The sequence below is a fragment of the Lissotriton helveticus genome, chromosome 2_1 (genome assembly GCF_964261635.1).
Source record: "Lissotriton helveticus chromosome 2_1, aLisHel1.1, whole genome shotgun sequence".
Taxonomy (NCBI): Eukaryota; Metazoa; Chordata; class Amphibia; order Caudata; family Salamandridae; genus Lissotriton; species Lissotriton helveticus.
The window spans coordinates 770,761,899-770,779,472 of NC_136059.1; the positions used below are offsets into that span (position 1 = coordinate 770,761,899).

Genomic DNA, 17,574 nt, shown 5'->3' on the forward strand with positions numbered 1-17,574 from the left:
TAAAAGGGGTCTGAGGTTAACTTCTTCAGCAATACCCCTAACCCCCAGGTCCATTTAGAGCGGTGCTAGTGGGCTGCTTTGTGGGAGACCAAACAGTTGCCTGAGGAAGGTATTTTCTGTCTGTGTGAGACTCTCGGAACTGTGGTGGCCCCATAATTCTGCTCCGTAGAGCGCCGCTGCCCTTGCTTGAACCCAGTATATTTCTATTGCTTGGCTTACAGGTTTGTAGCTAGATTTTCTGAAACTTTCCGCAAGCCACTCGATGTTTGTACCAGTTTCAAGGTTGTTTTTATTAAATTTGCGCCACCCATTCCATTGTTTCTGAGATAGTTATGCCGAGATAATCAAAAGCAGATACTCTCTCTAAGGGTTTACGAATTAGACTTGGGTTTGGTGGGGTAAATCTCGCTGAGTTGAATGCCAATATTTCTGTTTTTGGAGATTAATCTCAAGCACTCTTTCTCTGGATAACGCCTCAAATCTATTTAGTACCCCCTGTATTCCCATGGGCGATTTTGACAATAACAGCGTGTCATCGACAAAGATCATGGCTGGAATTTTACGTGATGCCAACTTAGGGACATCCAGATTTTTCTCACTAAGTAAAAAATCAACTAGACAATTTAAAAATAGGCTAACAAGAGTCGGGGAAAGGACGCATCCCTGGCGGACACCTCTACTTAAGGGATGGGGGCAGTGAATTTTCCTTCCTTGCCAAATCTGATTTGCACATAGTTACCCTCATGTAACCGCTTTATGATTTGGCACAGGTATGGCGGAACCCCCATCTCATGGAGGACTGACCAGAGGTTGTCTCTTGGGACCAGATCAAACGCAGTTTCAAATCTACAAATATTAGGTAGAGGCTGCAGCCCTCCAGGCACACGATCTTCAAGTGCAATATCTGCAGCCTGAGGATTTGGTCCAGCATGGAATTTTTTTCTCTGAATCCTGCCTGGAGAGGACTAAGCAACTCATGTTCCTCCATCCAACTCTGCAAAGGAAGCAGCAGTACCCGCGCAAAGATTTTTAGGGAAATATCTATGAGGCTTATTGGCCTCTAATGTGGGTAAAAAAGGGGGTGTGATGGACGGAGCATCTGAACCAATCAAACACTCACACCCAGTCAACAGATCTGGGTTTAATCCATCACCGTTCTTTACCCCACTCTGCCACCCCAGTTCAGACATGGCCATATGCAAATCAGTCTGACCCTGTGCCTCATGGGAACAGTCCAGCCCGAACTGCCAAGCCATGCCTTCCCTGGACCGGAAACAAGCTTCCTATGACCGGTTTCTGGCATTTCAGCCATGCTTGCTTGAATCCAGTGCCAAAGTGAGCAAGGGACTCACGCCTGAGCATACCCTGCCAACTTATGGCGAACGAAGCTGTAAAAAAGGGGGTGGTGATGGACGGAGCATCTGAACCAATCAAACACTCACACCCAGGCAACAGATCTGGGTTTAATCCATCACCGTTCTTTAGCCCACTCTGCCACCCCAGTTCAGACATGGCCATATGCAAATCAGTCTGACCCTGTGCCTTCCAAGGTACTTCCATAGTCAATCCGAGGGATAACTAGCGCTTGGACTGCAGTTCTAAAGTCGTCAGCTGGGAGGAAGGGTTTCAGCTTTCTCAAGGTATTGATTTGGAAATTAGCTCCCTTGGTTGCATTGCTGATATGTCGCTGCATATTGAGATTGGAGTCAAGGGTGATACCTAAGGATTTTGCTGAGTCTACTATGATAGGTTGGACGTTGAATGCAGTGAGGTGTTTCAGCCAATTCTGGACGATGGGGATTTTGGAGGGGGGTGCTATTAGGAGGAATTCTGTTTTCAGAGCATTAAGTTTGAGATGGTTCACTGCCAAACATGTCTGTGTGTCCTTAAGTGTTGAGTTGAGAAGTTTGAGGTCTTCAGGGGATTGTAGTTTGAGGTAGAGTTGGGTATCATCCGCATATATGTGGAATTGCACATTAGAGGCATGAAGCAGTGCGGTGAGTGGCTCCATGACTAGGTTGAACAGGGTTGGTGAAAGGGAGGATCCTTGCGGTACACCAAGAGTTACTGGAGTAGGTGTGGACATAGTGTTATTAGTTTTGAATATCGGAGTCCGGTTATGAAGGAAGGAGGTGAACCATTTGAGTACTGTCCCAGAAATACCCATTCTGATATTCAACAGATCGAGTAAGTTCTCGTGTTTGACCGTGTCAGATGCAAATGAGAGGTCAAGCAGAATGAGGAGGCAGGAGCCGTTTTGGTCTAGAATTTGGAGTGCGTCATCAATTATGTGAGTCATGGCTGATTCTGTGCTATGGCCTGCACGGAAGCCGGATTGGTGTCGGTTAAGAAGGTCAAAGTGATCAATGTGTTTTGTCAGTTGGAGGTGAACACATTTTTCTAACAGTTTAGCTAAGGTAGGGATATTGGAGATGGGACGATAGTTATTGAGGTCAGTAGGGTCAGCTGTGGGTTTCTTTAGTATGGGCGATACTTGTCCTACTTTGAGGGAGTCCGGGATAGTTCCTTGTTGAAGTGAACTATTAATGATTTTGGTCCAGAGCGGGATAAGCCATGGGAGAAGGTCTTTTACAGCATTTGCAGGTAGAGGATCCGAGAGGTGATTGGAGGGCTTCGGGTACTTAGAATCATGCCTATAGATTATTCCGTGTAGGTATCAAAAGATGCCCAAGTAGCATTGTTTTTTAGTTTGATGTGTGTTTTGCTGAGGGCATTGGAGTATAGATTTAGATCCGTGAGGAGATCCTTCTTGAGGTCAACTGTTTTTAGATTGAAGAAGGTAGAAAATTCTTCGCAGGATGGTAGTGTGCTGGTTATGTTATGTACTCGCTGTGGTTCATCTTTGGATTGAGTTTTGACGAGTTCAAAAAGTTTTTGGGGTCGGTTTTTTGCTTGGTCTAGTTGATGGCTAAAGAAGTCCGCTTTCGTTCGTTTGATTTTCCTGAAGTAAGAATTTCTTTTTTTTCTTCAGAGTATTGAGGTGCATAGCTGATGGATCTCCAGTTGCGTTCTGCTAATCTCATGTCTCGTCTATCCTTGTTAAGCAGACCGTCGTACCATGGTTTTGAGCTTTTGGAGGAGGTTCTCTTTAGCTGAAGGGGGGCAACTTCGTTGACTATCGTAGTCATTGAGTTGAGGTAATGATCGGTAAGAGCCTGAACGTCGTCATTGCCGATAGGCGGTATGAGTAGGTTGTAGCTGGGCGAGGGTGAGGAGATGGGATTGAGGTTCCTCAGGTCTCTTTTCCATACCTGGGGTTTGGTGGAATGGGCTGGGTAAAGTTTCACATGTTCATTGATGAAAAATGTGATAATGTGGTGGTCGGACCAGTCACAAGGTCGGATTGAGTCTAGTTGGGTGGTGTCACCTATGGAAATAATGAGGTCCAGGATAGAGCCTTTGTCGTGAGTGGGGCTGTTGCAGATTTAGGTGAGGTCTAAGGTGTTGAGGAAGTTTTTGAGATTGTTAACCACCGAGTCCTTGTGATCATTCCAGTGAAGGTTGAAATCACCAAGGAATATTTGTGCATTATGTCGACCCGAGTTAGTTGTGATCATGTCCATGACGTGTTCAGTGAAGGTGAGGTTGTCTCCTGGTGGGTGGTAAATGATATGTAGAGAGCATACTGGATTGCCCTTACTGTTGGCGTCGCGGCAGATGTGTTCACAGGAGGAGAATGTAGGGGAGATGGCTCTAGATACTGAAAGGTTACTCCGGTGAATACATGCTATTCCACCTCCTGTCCTGCCGGTCCTGTCTATTCTGATGGTGTGATAGTTAGGGGAAACTAGAATGTCGATGAGGGGGGATGAGGATTCTGTTAACCAGGTTTCGGTGAGTATGGTAAGGTCTAGGTCATGTGCGATAATGAGGTTGGCTATGTCAGATGCGTGTCTGGGGGCTGATCTGCAGTTAAGTAGTGTGCATTTGAGCCGTGGGCTGATGAGGGAGGCGGAGGGGTCCAGAGTGAGGGTGACTTTTTTCAGATTGTTAGAGATGGTGCCTCTATTATTTTGGGTGGGGGGCCTGTGAGGGTTGGAATGGATGGTGGGGATGGAAAGATGTGTGGTGGCTATGTGGGTCGTGGGAGCGGTTGCGTAAGAGTGTAGGAGGGAACGTATGTCATACCGTGTCAGAGGATTGATGCATCGGTGAGGGCGGCTGGAAGAATTATGGGCAAGGGTAGAACTCCAGTAAGGGGGGTTGTGTTTGTGTAAGCGTGTGGGAGGGGTGGAGTGCTTGCGGGGTAGCAGGGTACTAGGTGGAGAGGGGAGTCTCAGTTGACTTGAGAACAGTTCTTTGAAAGTTTGAAGCTCGTTTTTAATCTGGTGAAGGGTGGACATAATCTTGTCAAGAGTGAAGTTAGGAACAGTAGTAGTGGGGGTAGTAGAGCCAGGTGTAGGTTGAGGAGAGTTGACTTGGTTCGGTGGGAGAGCTGAAAAAGACGTGGAAAGGGTATGGGTGAGGGGTGGGTAGAATGTTGGGTATGAGTTGGGCGTGGATGTGGGGGAAGTTAGGGTGGGTGGAGGAGAAAGAGGAGGTGAGGTGAGGGTTTCAGTGGTGACTGTCGTGTTGGGGTGTGGGGGAGTGACGAAGTGGGGTAGGGTGGTAAAGGAGGAAGGGGGACTCGAGGTGGTATCGAAGGGGGGGTGTTAGGTGTGGTATGGGAGAGGGGGCTAACGGTGAAGGAAAGTGGGGTGTGAATGAGGGGGGGCAAGGTGTGGTAGGAGGGGGGTGGTGATGTGAGCAAGGGAGAGGGGATTAGGTGAGAGAGGAGGAGGGGTGGTGAAGAGGGCTGGATGTGAGAGGCGGTAGGGAGGTGATGGGGTTGGGTGTGAGAGGCGGTGGGGAGGTGATAGAGAGGGGGTGGCTAGCTGTAGAAAGGGTATGCGGGTAGGGTGAGGTAGAGTGGTTGAGGGTGGTGTGCGGTTCTGGGCATCCAGCAGTCAAGAGAGTTGGGGGAGGGAGGGTGTGGGACTGAGTGGAAGAAGCAATGGATTGGGTGTTGGGAGTGGGGGTGGGTTGGGAAGGAGTTGGTGGATTGGCTACCCACTCTTTAATGATGGGAAATAAATATCAAATAGATTGAGGCTACGATCTGTAGACTGGGTGAGAATAGTACCATTATTGTAGATAGTGATGGTTGCTGACGCTTGGAAGAATTGTGATGGAGTAATAGACATCAAAAGACCATGTGCGGATTTCCTCGTAGAGGAGACCGTGAGTAAGCAAGGAAGGCTTTCCTCCATTGTGCTCTGCGTTTAGTGTAGAAGATGATGTCGGTGGCCATGCGTCCATAAATGGGTGAGAAGTAAGGATCTGCAAAGGGGGTTTCTGGGTGGGATTTCAGAAAGTTGTGTTTGACGGTTTTGGCAGATTTTTTTGAGAGCTTGGGGGGGTAGCTGATTGAGTATGTGTGGGTGCCGGAGAGTTCCATGGTGGGAAGTGTGGCGTAGGTGAAAAGCTGTGAATGTGTAGAGCTGTAGGGGTGAGGTAGCCGCTGTAGAGAGTGCGTTAGGGAAGTCTGCGGAGGGGCTATCCTAAGACTAGTCAGTACTGGGTACTGGTTAAAGAGGGCCGATGCTTAGGGAGGGAAGAGAGTGGCTAGATGGGGCAATAGCAGCTAAAGAGTGTTCCTAGATTGCCTGCCTAGAGGCTAGTCTAAGATTAGTCGGGGACTAGTCCAAGATGGCCGACATCTTAGAGAGGAGAAGGTAGTGTCTGTGTAGTCCTTTGTCTGTTTCCATGATAAGGGTGTGTGGAGTTGTCCTATCTCGCTATCTCAATCCTTTGTGGGATGAGGGGATAAGTCCTGTTTCACTTCTGATGAGTAGGTCAGGAATGTGGGAGGGGGCGAGTAGTCCTGTTTCGATAGTAAGAGGGAGGTAGAGGGGAGTAGTCCTATTTCTTTTGTTATGATTTGAAAGACAAAGAAGAAGCTGGGACTGACCAGAGGCTAGGGGTGAGCTGTTGTTTAGATATTTTATGGCTCGGCCATTTTGGGCAAAAGCGAGGAGGAAAAATCATGGCAATTCCATTTCGGAGTAGTTGTAAAGTCCAGCACGGGACGCTGATAGATTTTTGGGGGCAATTGGAAGAGCGGCTCGTTGCTGCGCTGTGATCAGCGGTGAGCAGCCCTCTGTGTGAGATGCGGTAGGCGTTACAGAGACGCATATCCAGATAGGGCGGGAGAAATGAATTGAGTTTGGAGGCTTACTTGTTTACTCGATGCCCTTGAAGTGCAGCCCAGCGGAGGTCCTCTGCTTCTGAGGACAGTCCTGAATCGTGCCCCGCCTCGACTCCGTGTGACACCGCATCGGTGGCGCATCGGATGCCTGGACCATGCGAGTGCGCTGTAGCTCGGCGAATATGCTGTCCCTCTTGCGCGTCAGTGGAGTCCTCAGGGTCACAACTTCCTGTCGCCACCAGTGCGATAAGACTGAGCGCTCTCGTCCATTGGGGTCAGGGTGGAGCGATCTGGGTGCCGAACGCTGCCCTGTGGTTTCATTTGAGCCAAGCCCGGAGCACCTCAGTTCCGCCCAGCACGCTGCGTCGATCAGCGGCAGCAGCTCACTCTCCGGTCCCGCAACGTGCCCGGACCACTCGGGGAGAGCGAAGAAGCGAGAGGTGAGAAGTCCCGTGTGCCAAACCTTGTCCACTTCACTCAGGCACAGTCCATGGGCACAACGTCCCGATCACAATGCTGGCGCCGGTCTGTGGCTGCAGCATATACCCAGCTTAAATGCGGGCGATAGTTACTCCAGGAACTCCTCTTCACTCGGGCACAGTCCTTGGGCACGCCGTCCCTTTCGCAGTGCTGGCGGCGATCGGTGGCGTCTCCGGCTTGTGTTATAAATTGCCTACATAAATCCTAGCCTATTTTATACCCGGTTTCTTTCGCAAATTTGAAAACCAAGTTCAATGCAACTCGAGTCACTAGTAGGACGGATGGCATCAATTGGTCAATATGTTTCAGCCACCCCTTATAGCCCACAACAGGTCTGTGGCTTACTTTAGGACCAAAAATTGATCTTCTATCACTATCCCAGTTTTCTGGGAAGGATTCTATCTGTGTAGATGTATAAATCTAGATTGCAAAAAAAATGTCAAAACTCACAGTTTGTTTGTAGGAGGAAAAACCCTGCATTGTGGGGTAACAGTTCCTAAGTAATGGTGGTCATGATGCCCTCTACAGTAACACATTCATCAAGGGTCGGTATCCAGCAATTGCCCTAACACCACTGTTATGCCTTCAAAAACCTTTTTTTTTTTAAACAAGCCACTTCACAGAACATCAGGGATAGTGACGGGATCTTCAACCCTGAAACTGACATTTGTTTCCTAAAATGTATGTCTTCTGGAGTAAAACCAGATCTAGTCGATATCTCTGTAACACTTGGTGGCAATACCACGTTTCATTTGGTCTTCTAACCAGGACACGTTCCCAAAGAGGTATTTTCTGGAAATCAGGCCCTCTGACATTTGGTATCACCAAAAATGTGTGCTCAATCCTTACCTTCTTCGGGACAGGCACAAATAAGGTCCATTTCCCCCCATCAAAATAGACAATACAAAATGTGAAGGGAATCAGCAATGGATGAAGGGATCTCAGTCACTATTCGATGATCTACAGTAGTGGGCACCTGGAGCTCTGAACCAATTCTGCAACAGTTGATTACATCAAAAACAAATTCATCTATTTATAGTTGCTTTCCTTTCTCATAATGCAGTTAGGAAGCAAACTGAAGCACCCTTGATTAGAGTGACTTCATGCAGTATTTAAAAAGGCAGCTTACTTCATGGTGGGCCATGAAGACATGATAGTATGTCTTATCCCACTGCCCTTCATCTATTACAATCACATATCAGGACAGACCATGGTTACGGGATGTCCGTGTTCTGAGTCCTTCACATTTGGTTCACACCACGAGCAAGCTGTCCATCGGACCTCACCAGGTACAGGCATGTCTGAGGTAGCAAACTAGAAATTCTGCAAGATACTAATATCTCCCTGGTCTGACTTCCATCTGATACCTAAATTTGTAGAGAAGCCTCACATCTCCTCTCAGGTGTGACATTCTCAAGCCAGATTCAGGACAGCCAGAGTAAAATCTAGGATGAAGTACTGCACCCTATTTTCATAGGAAGGCTGGGACCCACTCTCTTAGATGCCTGTAAGATAGCATTGTAGACCAACTAGCTTAGCTTTCAAGTCAAAATAGCTTAAAAATTAAGGAAGCTTCAGTGGGGGAGGTGCAAGCTCATCTGAAAGAAAGCAAACAGTTTTCCTCTTCAGGAATATCTGAATACCATTTGATTAACAACTCAATTCAGGGTCCTTAAGACCATTCAGGAAAGCAATTCTATCAACAACAGTAAAAATAAATGAATAAATAAATGCAGAGAGTGATAACTGCTATCTTCATGATTCATTTTTGTTCACATAAGAGATAGCTCGGTTTAATGGGACAGGGTAGTGTTGGTGCATATTTTGAGACGTGTCAGTACTGCCCACTTGTGGGGACCTTAAGAAATCATACATATCCAGGGTGCTTAGTCTTGTCCCTCTCTTTGTGCCCAGGATGACGGCAAGCATGGTACCTCGACACTCCAAAGGGATCCAGCAGGTGGTGTACAGGATCTGAAACCCCCCTACCCCTTAAGGTGAGAGTGGTAAGGATGGGTATGAAAGGAAGGGGAAATTAAAAGGGGGGCAGCGATTGAGTATTCACACTGAGACAAAAGCCCTTCTATGGGTTTGTGGTGCTACACAATGAGCCCACTGCTAGCCCCAAAACACCATAAGACTTCAATTTATGACCCACCAGGCCCTCCAACTCATCCAGGAAAGCAGGAGACACAGCAGTACAAGTTCACAGGCAGCCTCTCGAACCCCAGCCACGACCACATCATCTTGTTCCTCTCCAAGAAAACTGTTTCAGTGTCTATGAAGCCTCAATTAGTCTAGGCCCACCACTAGTCAGTAGACTAGTTTTTTTAAACCAACAAGCGAACAGGCTCATCATCCTGGTCACCTACCCACTCCCCTTGCCAACTCCTGACCTAGCTTATTCATTTGAGCAGTATGGAGTGACTGAGAATGTTCATGGTGTGACTGTCGCCCAGGGCTACACGTCACAGGCCCTACTTTCATTGTGTAGTTGGAGCCACCCAATAAAGAATTGCAGTGGCAAACTGCAGATCCCAGCTGCTTTTTGTTAGTTTCATCCTGGCTAGTAGTTGTAAATTTGTGTTCCTCTTCACATGTTTCAACAGCCAAATCCAGCAGCATCTCCTCTCTACCCTCTGTACATCTCTGGTAGTGCAGTCCTTCGGCAATAACAGAGCAGGGAGTTAGAAGGGTTTCTTTTAGATGCAAGATGTTGCAGACTCAAGAGACCTCGGTTCATTTCTATGAGCAGGTTTGGCTCTTCTGTCCAGAGAGCCCAGGTTTTTTGACTCATGGTCAACCCAGTCTCAAAATATTAGGTAGCAATCAGCATTTGGGTGACTGCTCAACAGTTATACAGGCATTCTGCTGTCTGCAACACAGACAGCGTGTGTATGTGCTCCAAGAAATACTCCAAATTTAAGGTACTCTCAATGAATATGATCACTTGCAGGGGCTGGTTAAAGGGTAAATGCTGGATGCAGAACAATGCTACAAGATGTATATTCCTGGTGGATTGAAATTAAAAGATGCACGAAGTCAGCAACACACTGTGCCTATCCTGGTGTTTATCTGTGTCCAGAGTACGGAGGTACATTCTCCTAGTTCTCCAATGAAATGAAATGAAATGAAATGAAATTAGATTTATAAAGCGCGTGGTTGCCCTTGAGCGTCCCAGCGCTACCTTAACAGAAAAAACAGAAAAGGCCCTGAGAGCAAAAAGAAGGGAAACAAGGACCTTGTTGGCAGTGTTTTGCAAACATGAAGTCTTTTAATCTATTATTGAAGCAGTGCCAATTACAATGGATTTGTATAATAACATTGAAACACTGTGGAAAATGTAAATGTAGGAATTTGTAAAGCGCACAGCTACCTCCACCGGAGGTGTCCCGGCGCTGTCCGTATACCGCTTAGGAACCCTTCCTGGCTTTCCAGGGAAATGTCCACTCCTGGGCACCCCCCAGGTGCAGCCAGGCATCCCAGCGCTTTTGGGGCCGTTGAGGAGACTAAGCAAGCTATTGCCCAGAGTTGCAGCGTGGGACCCATGATCAGAACAGGCACTGAGGCGAGAATATCCAGTCAGGGGAATTAATGAGCCGGAGACCCGCCGAGGCGGGAATCGAGCTCTGCATCAAGGTCTGCCTGCTCTAACCATTGAGCCACACTTCTCCACATTACTGGGCTCCTGAGTGCACCACCAGACTATATTAATGTCAGAATGAGTGCTAGAGAAAATAGCTACAACAAAACAAGCTTCATTAAGAGATCAAAGTAATCGTGTTTGAACTTTATAAGGAGAAGCCAGGTAAGGAAATGACACTTGTTTTGAGATGAATAAAGACAGTTTCTACAACTTGGTCAGTTGATGGCAATCACTAACAATTCTGGTCAGGGAGAGCACCCAAGCTGCTGGCTGCTGTGATTAAGGTCGCAAAACTGATAAGGCTGAATTCAGGACAGCAGCCGACTCCTTAATTATTGCATGGATCTTTGGTTTTTGAGGGATTTATTCTGAGACACTTCTACACTGTCCACTAGTTTACTGGCAACAGACATAAACAAAACAAAAAAAAGTCCTACTTTGCTATATTGTTTAATGCGTAGAATGGTCTTGGTGGCATACGCATATTGGAAAACCAAGTACTCATATCGGCAACAATCAAGCAGAGACCTGTGAACTCCATGTAATTTTTTCCACCTCGGTAAACAAGAGATTGAAGGAAGGGAGTGAAGGCTCTATAATAATGAAACTATTCACCTAAACGAGGTGTGGGCCGAGTCAGCCTCTCTCTACCACACATTTCCCTTCATCATTATTTCATTGAATGGCCCATGAAAAAGAATTTGGTACAGTTTTCCAAGCAAAAGTTTTATAAGAAACGAGAGACTTTTTCAGATGTTAAATAGAAGAGCCACTGAACAGCAATTGAGAGGTTTAGAGCATAGACTGAGGCCATTTTTTTTTTTTAAATCAGAAACGCTAAAGCCTTCTGAACCATGCCCAAATTGAATGAACTAACTACATCAGCCTTAACAGGCCAGATTTTATTCAAACTCTAAACACACAACATAGTGCTAACATCAATGAAAAAAGTAACTGAGTGAAAGAAGGATTAATAGGAACAAACAAGGCAAAAGAATCAAAGATGAAAAACATGAAGTGAACATTTACCTGTCGTCCTTGATTGAACTAGAAACATTCCTGCTGTAAGATTCAAAATCCTCCCAAAATGTGGCTTCATCCATAGCACCATTTTTGTCCTTCTCTGCCCCCTTAACTTGCTTTTCCAGGACATCAGTTGGCTGCTCCTGAGCACCTATGTAGTCTCGAGGGTCAAAGAACATATCGCTCTGAATTGTTTCTTTGGCTGTCCTCACAGGAGCCTTGGGTCTGCCAAGTGGGACCTCTACACGGTCTTCCCAACTCCTTATCTTTTTTTTATCTTCTTCCTCTTTCTGCTCTTCCTCAGAAGACCGCTGCTTTCTCTTATCTATTTGGCTCCCACTTGACTGTTTTCTAATTTTAGGCCTAACCACAAGCTCAGAGGAATCTGATGATGAGGATTTGTCAGTGGTATTTAAGTCATTATAAATTGACAAGGTGTTCCTGCCGGAGGAATCAGGTTTGTTGTTCTGATGCACTTCACATTTCAAAGTGATACTGTTCACACTATCGGGAGAGACATTAGCTTCAAAAGTTGAGCTTCTTCTCTGTAGTGTCCTTTTATTATTCTGAAGAGTGAAATCCATACCACGTGTGGACTGACTTGAGGTCAGTTCCCCCGAGTCTTCCATTTGATCTCTATGATTTAAAGAAGGCAGTTGTGACTGGAGACCATTCAAAGTCTCCACATCTTTCTCCAGCTCAGACAACATGTGGTCAAGAGTTTTACGTAATTTTCCTTCCTCCTCAGTTAGATACAAACAATCCTCAGTGAATTCCTCATCCAATTCTCCTTCACTGCTCTCTGGCTCATAGGAGTCCATGTTTACAAAAGTGATCCCATTTGGTCTATTGGTCTCTAAAGTTTGTACATGAAAGTCTTGTGAAACCTTTACTCGCTCGTAACTGCTGCTCAATGTCCACTGGTCTGTTCCAGTCCGTCGTACTGCAGAATATATTGAATCACTTCTCCTTGTTGGGCTCGCCACACCTCCACAGACAGACGCTTCAGGTTTGACACTTTGTAAACAAGGTCTAGTTGTGAACGAGGCATATGGACTAGGAATCACAGGACAAGAACTTTCTGAGGACCCTGCAACAAGAAAATAAGGATTAGAATTATTAAATGGAAAAGTATAAATAGTGTATCTTAATAGATTTAGCAGCTTAGACCTAGTCGATTGACTGGATCCCCTAGTAGAATTAGAAGGTATAGTCATCCAGCCACCATTGCTACAAAACTGTCAAAGATCGGAGTTTGGGGTTCACCCTTTCGGGGAAACACTTGAGGCTATAGAAGCCCTGGGTGGACTGGGAGCCCAGCTGAATACATTGGGGGACCTTTCGGGAAACACACAAGATTGTGAGGGGATACTTTGCCAAACACTTCAGCAGGAGGTGGAAACTCTCGACTTTCTGACTGAAAAAGCAAAAGACTTACACAACACAAAGGTTCTTTCATGGAACATAGCAGGCCTTGCTTCTAAGCTGGACCATCCTGACTGGAGAGCCTAAAATGACACGCATGAGCTATGTCTCTTTCAAGAGACATGGTCTATTGTTCCACTATATAGGCTAGGATATGTAGCTTACTCAATCTCAGCCCTGCAGGCACTTAGAGGGAGACCCTCAGGGGGCTTATGTATTTGGGTTGCTACCCATCTGGGGTGTACAATTAAAAGTCCTTGATACTGGATCTTTGGATATACTCTGCATTCTCCTCTCACTTGATGACCAATTTAAATTGGTTATCATAAATGTATATTCCCGCCCAGTGAAGTTGGGACAAACCTCACAGACCCTATACTATTTGGCTTCTTTTCTACTGACTCTACTGGAGACTGTCCATCTAGTTGTTGGGGGGACTTCAATTGCCATTTTGAACCTCTCAATGGTATAAGTTCCAATATTACAAGTGAAGAAGACTGTTTGGTCAATCCCTGATTGTAATATTTATTCAACAAGGGGGTGGTCCCCCTTGCTCTTCAGTTGACCTCACTCACACTCACTTATTCGCTTAGGGCCTGTAATGGTCGATTCCCTTCAGATAGCCCGGGAAACCCAACTTTTAATAAAATAGGACAGGCCTCCACAATCGATTATATTTTGGTTGATGTTGAGAATTGGTCCAAAATCAGGGATTTCACAGTCCAACCACGATGTGAAAGTGATCACAACCCATTAATACTTGAGAGGTCTTTCCCCCAACTCAGGAAAGACCAGGGCCAGCCAATGCAACCACCACCCCAAATTTAATTGTAAGAGAAGGTGGCAGAAGAGTTCGCTGGGGTACATTAGCTGCATCGGACGAAAAAATGGCCTCTTTGTACACTGAGATTATCCCTTTTTTAGAGTTTGCTTTTTGTGCGACTGAAAATGACCAAGGCCAAGAATCTATGCTATTGATAAAAACCAACCATCGGGATATGTTTTAAAAAAAAAAAAAAAAAGGCTGCCAGCTTTAAACATGAAAATAACAAGCTCGACCCCAAACCGAAACACTCATGGTTTAATAAGGCGTGCAGGGAAGCTAAAAGCGCACTGGTACGCGGAGTTAAGAATAAGGATGTCCTAGGTACCAGAGCAGACAGGTCTCATAATAAAAGCACCATGGCTGAAGCCAAAGCAGCCTGGGAGAACGAAAAATGGGAAGCGATCAAGAAAGCTTTGGACACTAGAGATATGAGATGCTTTTGGAATTTAGTGAAAACTGGCCACTGCGAAGGCAACTCGGCTATTGCTCCAATTCTACCGGAAGAAGCCTGGAGATCGCATTTTAAAATGTTATACTCTAGGTCACTGGATGATACTGTAGCACATGGGTTAGAAGAACGTTCTCCAAATCCCCTTAAATATGGATCCACCACCCTGTACACTGCTGGAAGTCATTCTGGCATTGGGCAAGATACTTACTAATAAGGCATCGGGTCTGGATAGAATCCCTGGTGACCTGTTCAGAACTGAACAGGCTGTCTGGGCACCTTATCTGCAGACCTTATTTAATGCTATTATCCAAGGTATGGAGTTCCCCGCGACTTGGGCTGGGGCCCACTTTAGATCTGGCAAATTATCGGCCTATTAGTCTTATTGATGTCACTCAAAAGATATTTGCTTGTGTTCTTCTGGGGCGACTGCAATCATGGATGGACGAGTCAAATGTCCTAACCCCTTTACAAGCAGGATTTAGCTCTAAAATTTCGACCATAGACCAAATCTTTAGATTGCAACTAATCTACTGGAAAACAGTAACCTTGGAAGTGGGAAGCCTTTATCTGACTTTTGTGGACCTTAAGTCCGCCTTTGATATGGTCCATCGTGAGCAGCTATGGGGACTCCTACACGACCTGGGGGTGCCGGTTTACCTTTGCCAGCTTTTAAAGCGCCTACATGAAGGCACCTATGCAAGGGTAAGATTTGGAAAGAATGGAGTATTGACTGTCCCTTTTAATGTGGAGAAAGGGGGGAGGCAGAGATGCGTGCTAGCGTCAACCCTCTTCTCCCTCTTCCTGAACAGCTTAACTGATACTCTTTTAGCTGTGAAGGACATAGACTCACCAAGGTTAGCAAATAGGAAAATAAGTAGCTGTTTTAGGGGACCCCCTTCTAGGGTTTACATTGAGGTCAGGGAGAAGAGGAAATGCCAGCTTTAATGTTTACTGACGACACCCTACTTTTGTCTAAATCATCTATGGGCATGCAGCGTGTTTTGGAGGAGTTTAGTGCATTTTGTAGGAAAATGAATCTGGTGATAAATATTTAAAAAAACAAATATATGGTCTTCCACCAACTGCCCGCATCCCCATATGGATGGTAGGCCCCTAGAGAGTGTGCCCATCTTCGACTATTTGGGCATTACATTGAATGATAAAATGGACTGGAGGACACAAATAATGAAGGCCAATTTGTAATTAACGCAGTCAATGGGAGGTATCCTTAAAGTCCACAAAAACTGTTTCCAAAAAGTCCCCCGGCTGAAATCTACAAAATCCAAGCAAGGGGAGCATCCCTTTATGGTGCCGAACTTTGGGGGCACTGCCTATCTCACACCTTATTGGTGACTGAGAACACATTCATTAGGCAATTGTTGGGTCTTCCAAAAAGTACGCCCTTAACTCCACTCAGGATGGATTTGGGTATCAGCCCCATCTCACATTTAATTGCCTCTCGTTCTCTCCATTTCTGGTGTCGCATTTGGAGCACGCCAGAGTTAATTAATTATAGGGAGGAATTGAGGGATGTTATGCGCAAACTGGGGGCTACTAACCTACCATGGCTGTCCTATGTTAGGAGTGTTAGTTTTTCATTGGGGTGTGGTAACTTGTGGTCAGATCCGGAGGAGACCTGTTCCAGTACTCCCAAAAAGACCCTAGTTCTAGCTCTGAAGGAATTTAAACTTGCCCAATTGATTCATAGTACGATCTCATGTTCCTTGACATCAAGGTTTCTGTATGTCAAGCAGCAGTATACACTGGAATTGACCTTGGACAGTATTCAACCATTCATGGCAAAAACATTGTTTCTACAATTTAGGCACGGTACACTTCCATTACATGCATTCACGAACAAATGGAAGGGTGCAGCCAAATTAGATTGTCCTGGCTGCTCCGCTTCGGAAGAAACAGAACTCCATGTAATGCTTTTCTGTCCTGATTACCATAGGTCTAGATCGAAGTGGGTTTTCCAATTATGCAGTAATGTGGGGCTCAGAAACCATATCGAGGTTTTCAGACTACTGAAATACGAAACACTCCCATGATTTGTAGTCGCTACCTCGAAATTCCTCTTTGCAATGTGGTGCATACATAGAGGAATCCTAAAGGGGAAAGAGATGGCCAACAGTTGATGCTGCCCTGTATATGATATTTCTTCTACCCTTTGCTGCTATATAGTATCATCCAGAGAATATGGTGACAATAATTGTTGTTTATTTATTTTGTGTAGGAATGCAACTTTTAATGTTTTTCTTTTTAATTTATTTTTTTAATGAGTTGTTTAATCAAGTCTGAAATTGTATTGATACTGCTTTCTAATGGTTTTACAATTTTTAAGTAAAGACCTGGATTTTACTGACATCTTACATGCCACTATCTCGCGGGTCGGGTAGTCATTTAATGACAACCAAAGTTGTGGTAAAGATGTCATTTATCTCTGATTATTAAGGAATGGCTGTTTTGAATATTTACCCCTAATCACCCTTTTCAGTGTAATGTTCTATTCTATTTTATTGATTGTAAAATGTATTGTGTTTTTATGGCTGTATAGCCGAAATAAAGTATTTTTTGACTGACTGACTGACTGTATCTTAAAGGACTTGAAATATGGTGAAGAATATTTCTGGGGCAAACAAAAAGTTTCTCCATGATGTTACAGGCATTTGAAACTGCGTTGGTTTTCTTTTGCAAATGCAGTGCTCCCATTGATGGGTTTCTCCATTTACAATAGGAGGTAGGTGAATAATAAACAAATCTGCAAAAGCATAGCCATACATGTCAAATATCTAAATACACATTTCCTGGTAATTCAGAATACTGAACTAGTCTATGATGGTGAGTGAAAGGAACCAGAAAAATACTAAGCAAGAACTTGGGTCAATGCTAAACTAGTGAAGAAAGAGACAGACCAAAGAGCATTGGAGAAACTGCAGGCACAATAAAGCCTTGTAGCAAACATGAAACATCTTAAAACCTATAACCCCTCCTTGAGATGTGACAATATATCAGGTTTGCGCCAAGGTATTTTCACCCAGTTCATTGGCGTTACTATAATAGAAGGAAAATCAGGTGTGGGCAAATCCAACAGTCACCCCACAAACTGGCTACAGTTTACCAGTCAGTAATCCCAATATTCACAAAAATTGGGGAGGCTACAATTGCAGAGGGTACTCCCCAATTTTTTTAAAGGGATGCAAAACTACATGCTGAGCCAACATAAAAATTGGCAGATATACTTTACCCAGTGGTACCTCATGGGGCGGAAAATCGGCCTAAACGTTCCTAGTATAACGCTAATTGCCAGAAAGCCAAGCAGGGCCTGCTGGTAGCCATCAAAGCAAAGGACAAACATCGAACCTAACTCAATCGGGTGCTGTACAAAGACAGCAACCACCAAGCAAAGAAAATATGGGAATTGGAAAGATGGGAGGCCCTTAAATCTGCCTTATCTATTAAAGACTCAAAGGCTTTCTGGACCACAGTTCGCTCAGTTGATAATGAAGGGAAGC

The 17,574-nt window shown here is 45.2% G+C and overlaps 1 protein-coding gene across 2 annotated transcripts in view; it reads right to left on the minus strand.

Annotated features, from left to right (window-relative positions):
• PJA2 (praja ring finger ubiquitin ligase 2) overlaps window positions 1-17,574 on the minus strand; it is a 206,792-nt gene that overhangs the window by 115,309 nt on the left and 73,909 nt on the right. For both annotated transcript variants that reach the window (XM_078675490.1, XM_078675491.1), the window contains exon 3: window positions 11,364-12,447. In XM_078675490.1, coding sequence (XP_078531616.1) covers window positions 11,364-12,447 — 1,084 coding nt within the window. The remainder of the gene's footprint in view (window positions 1-11,363; window positions 12,448-17,574) is intronic.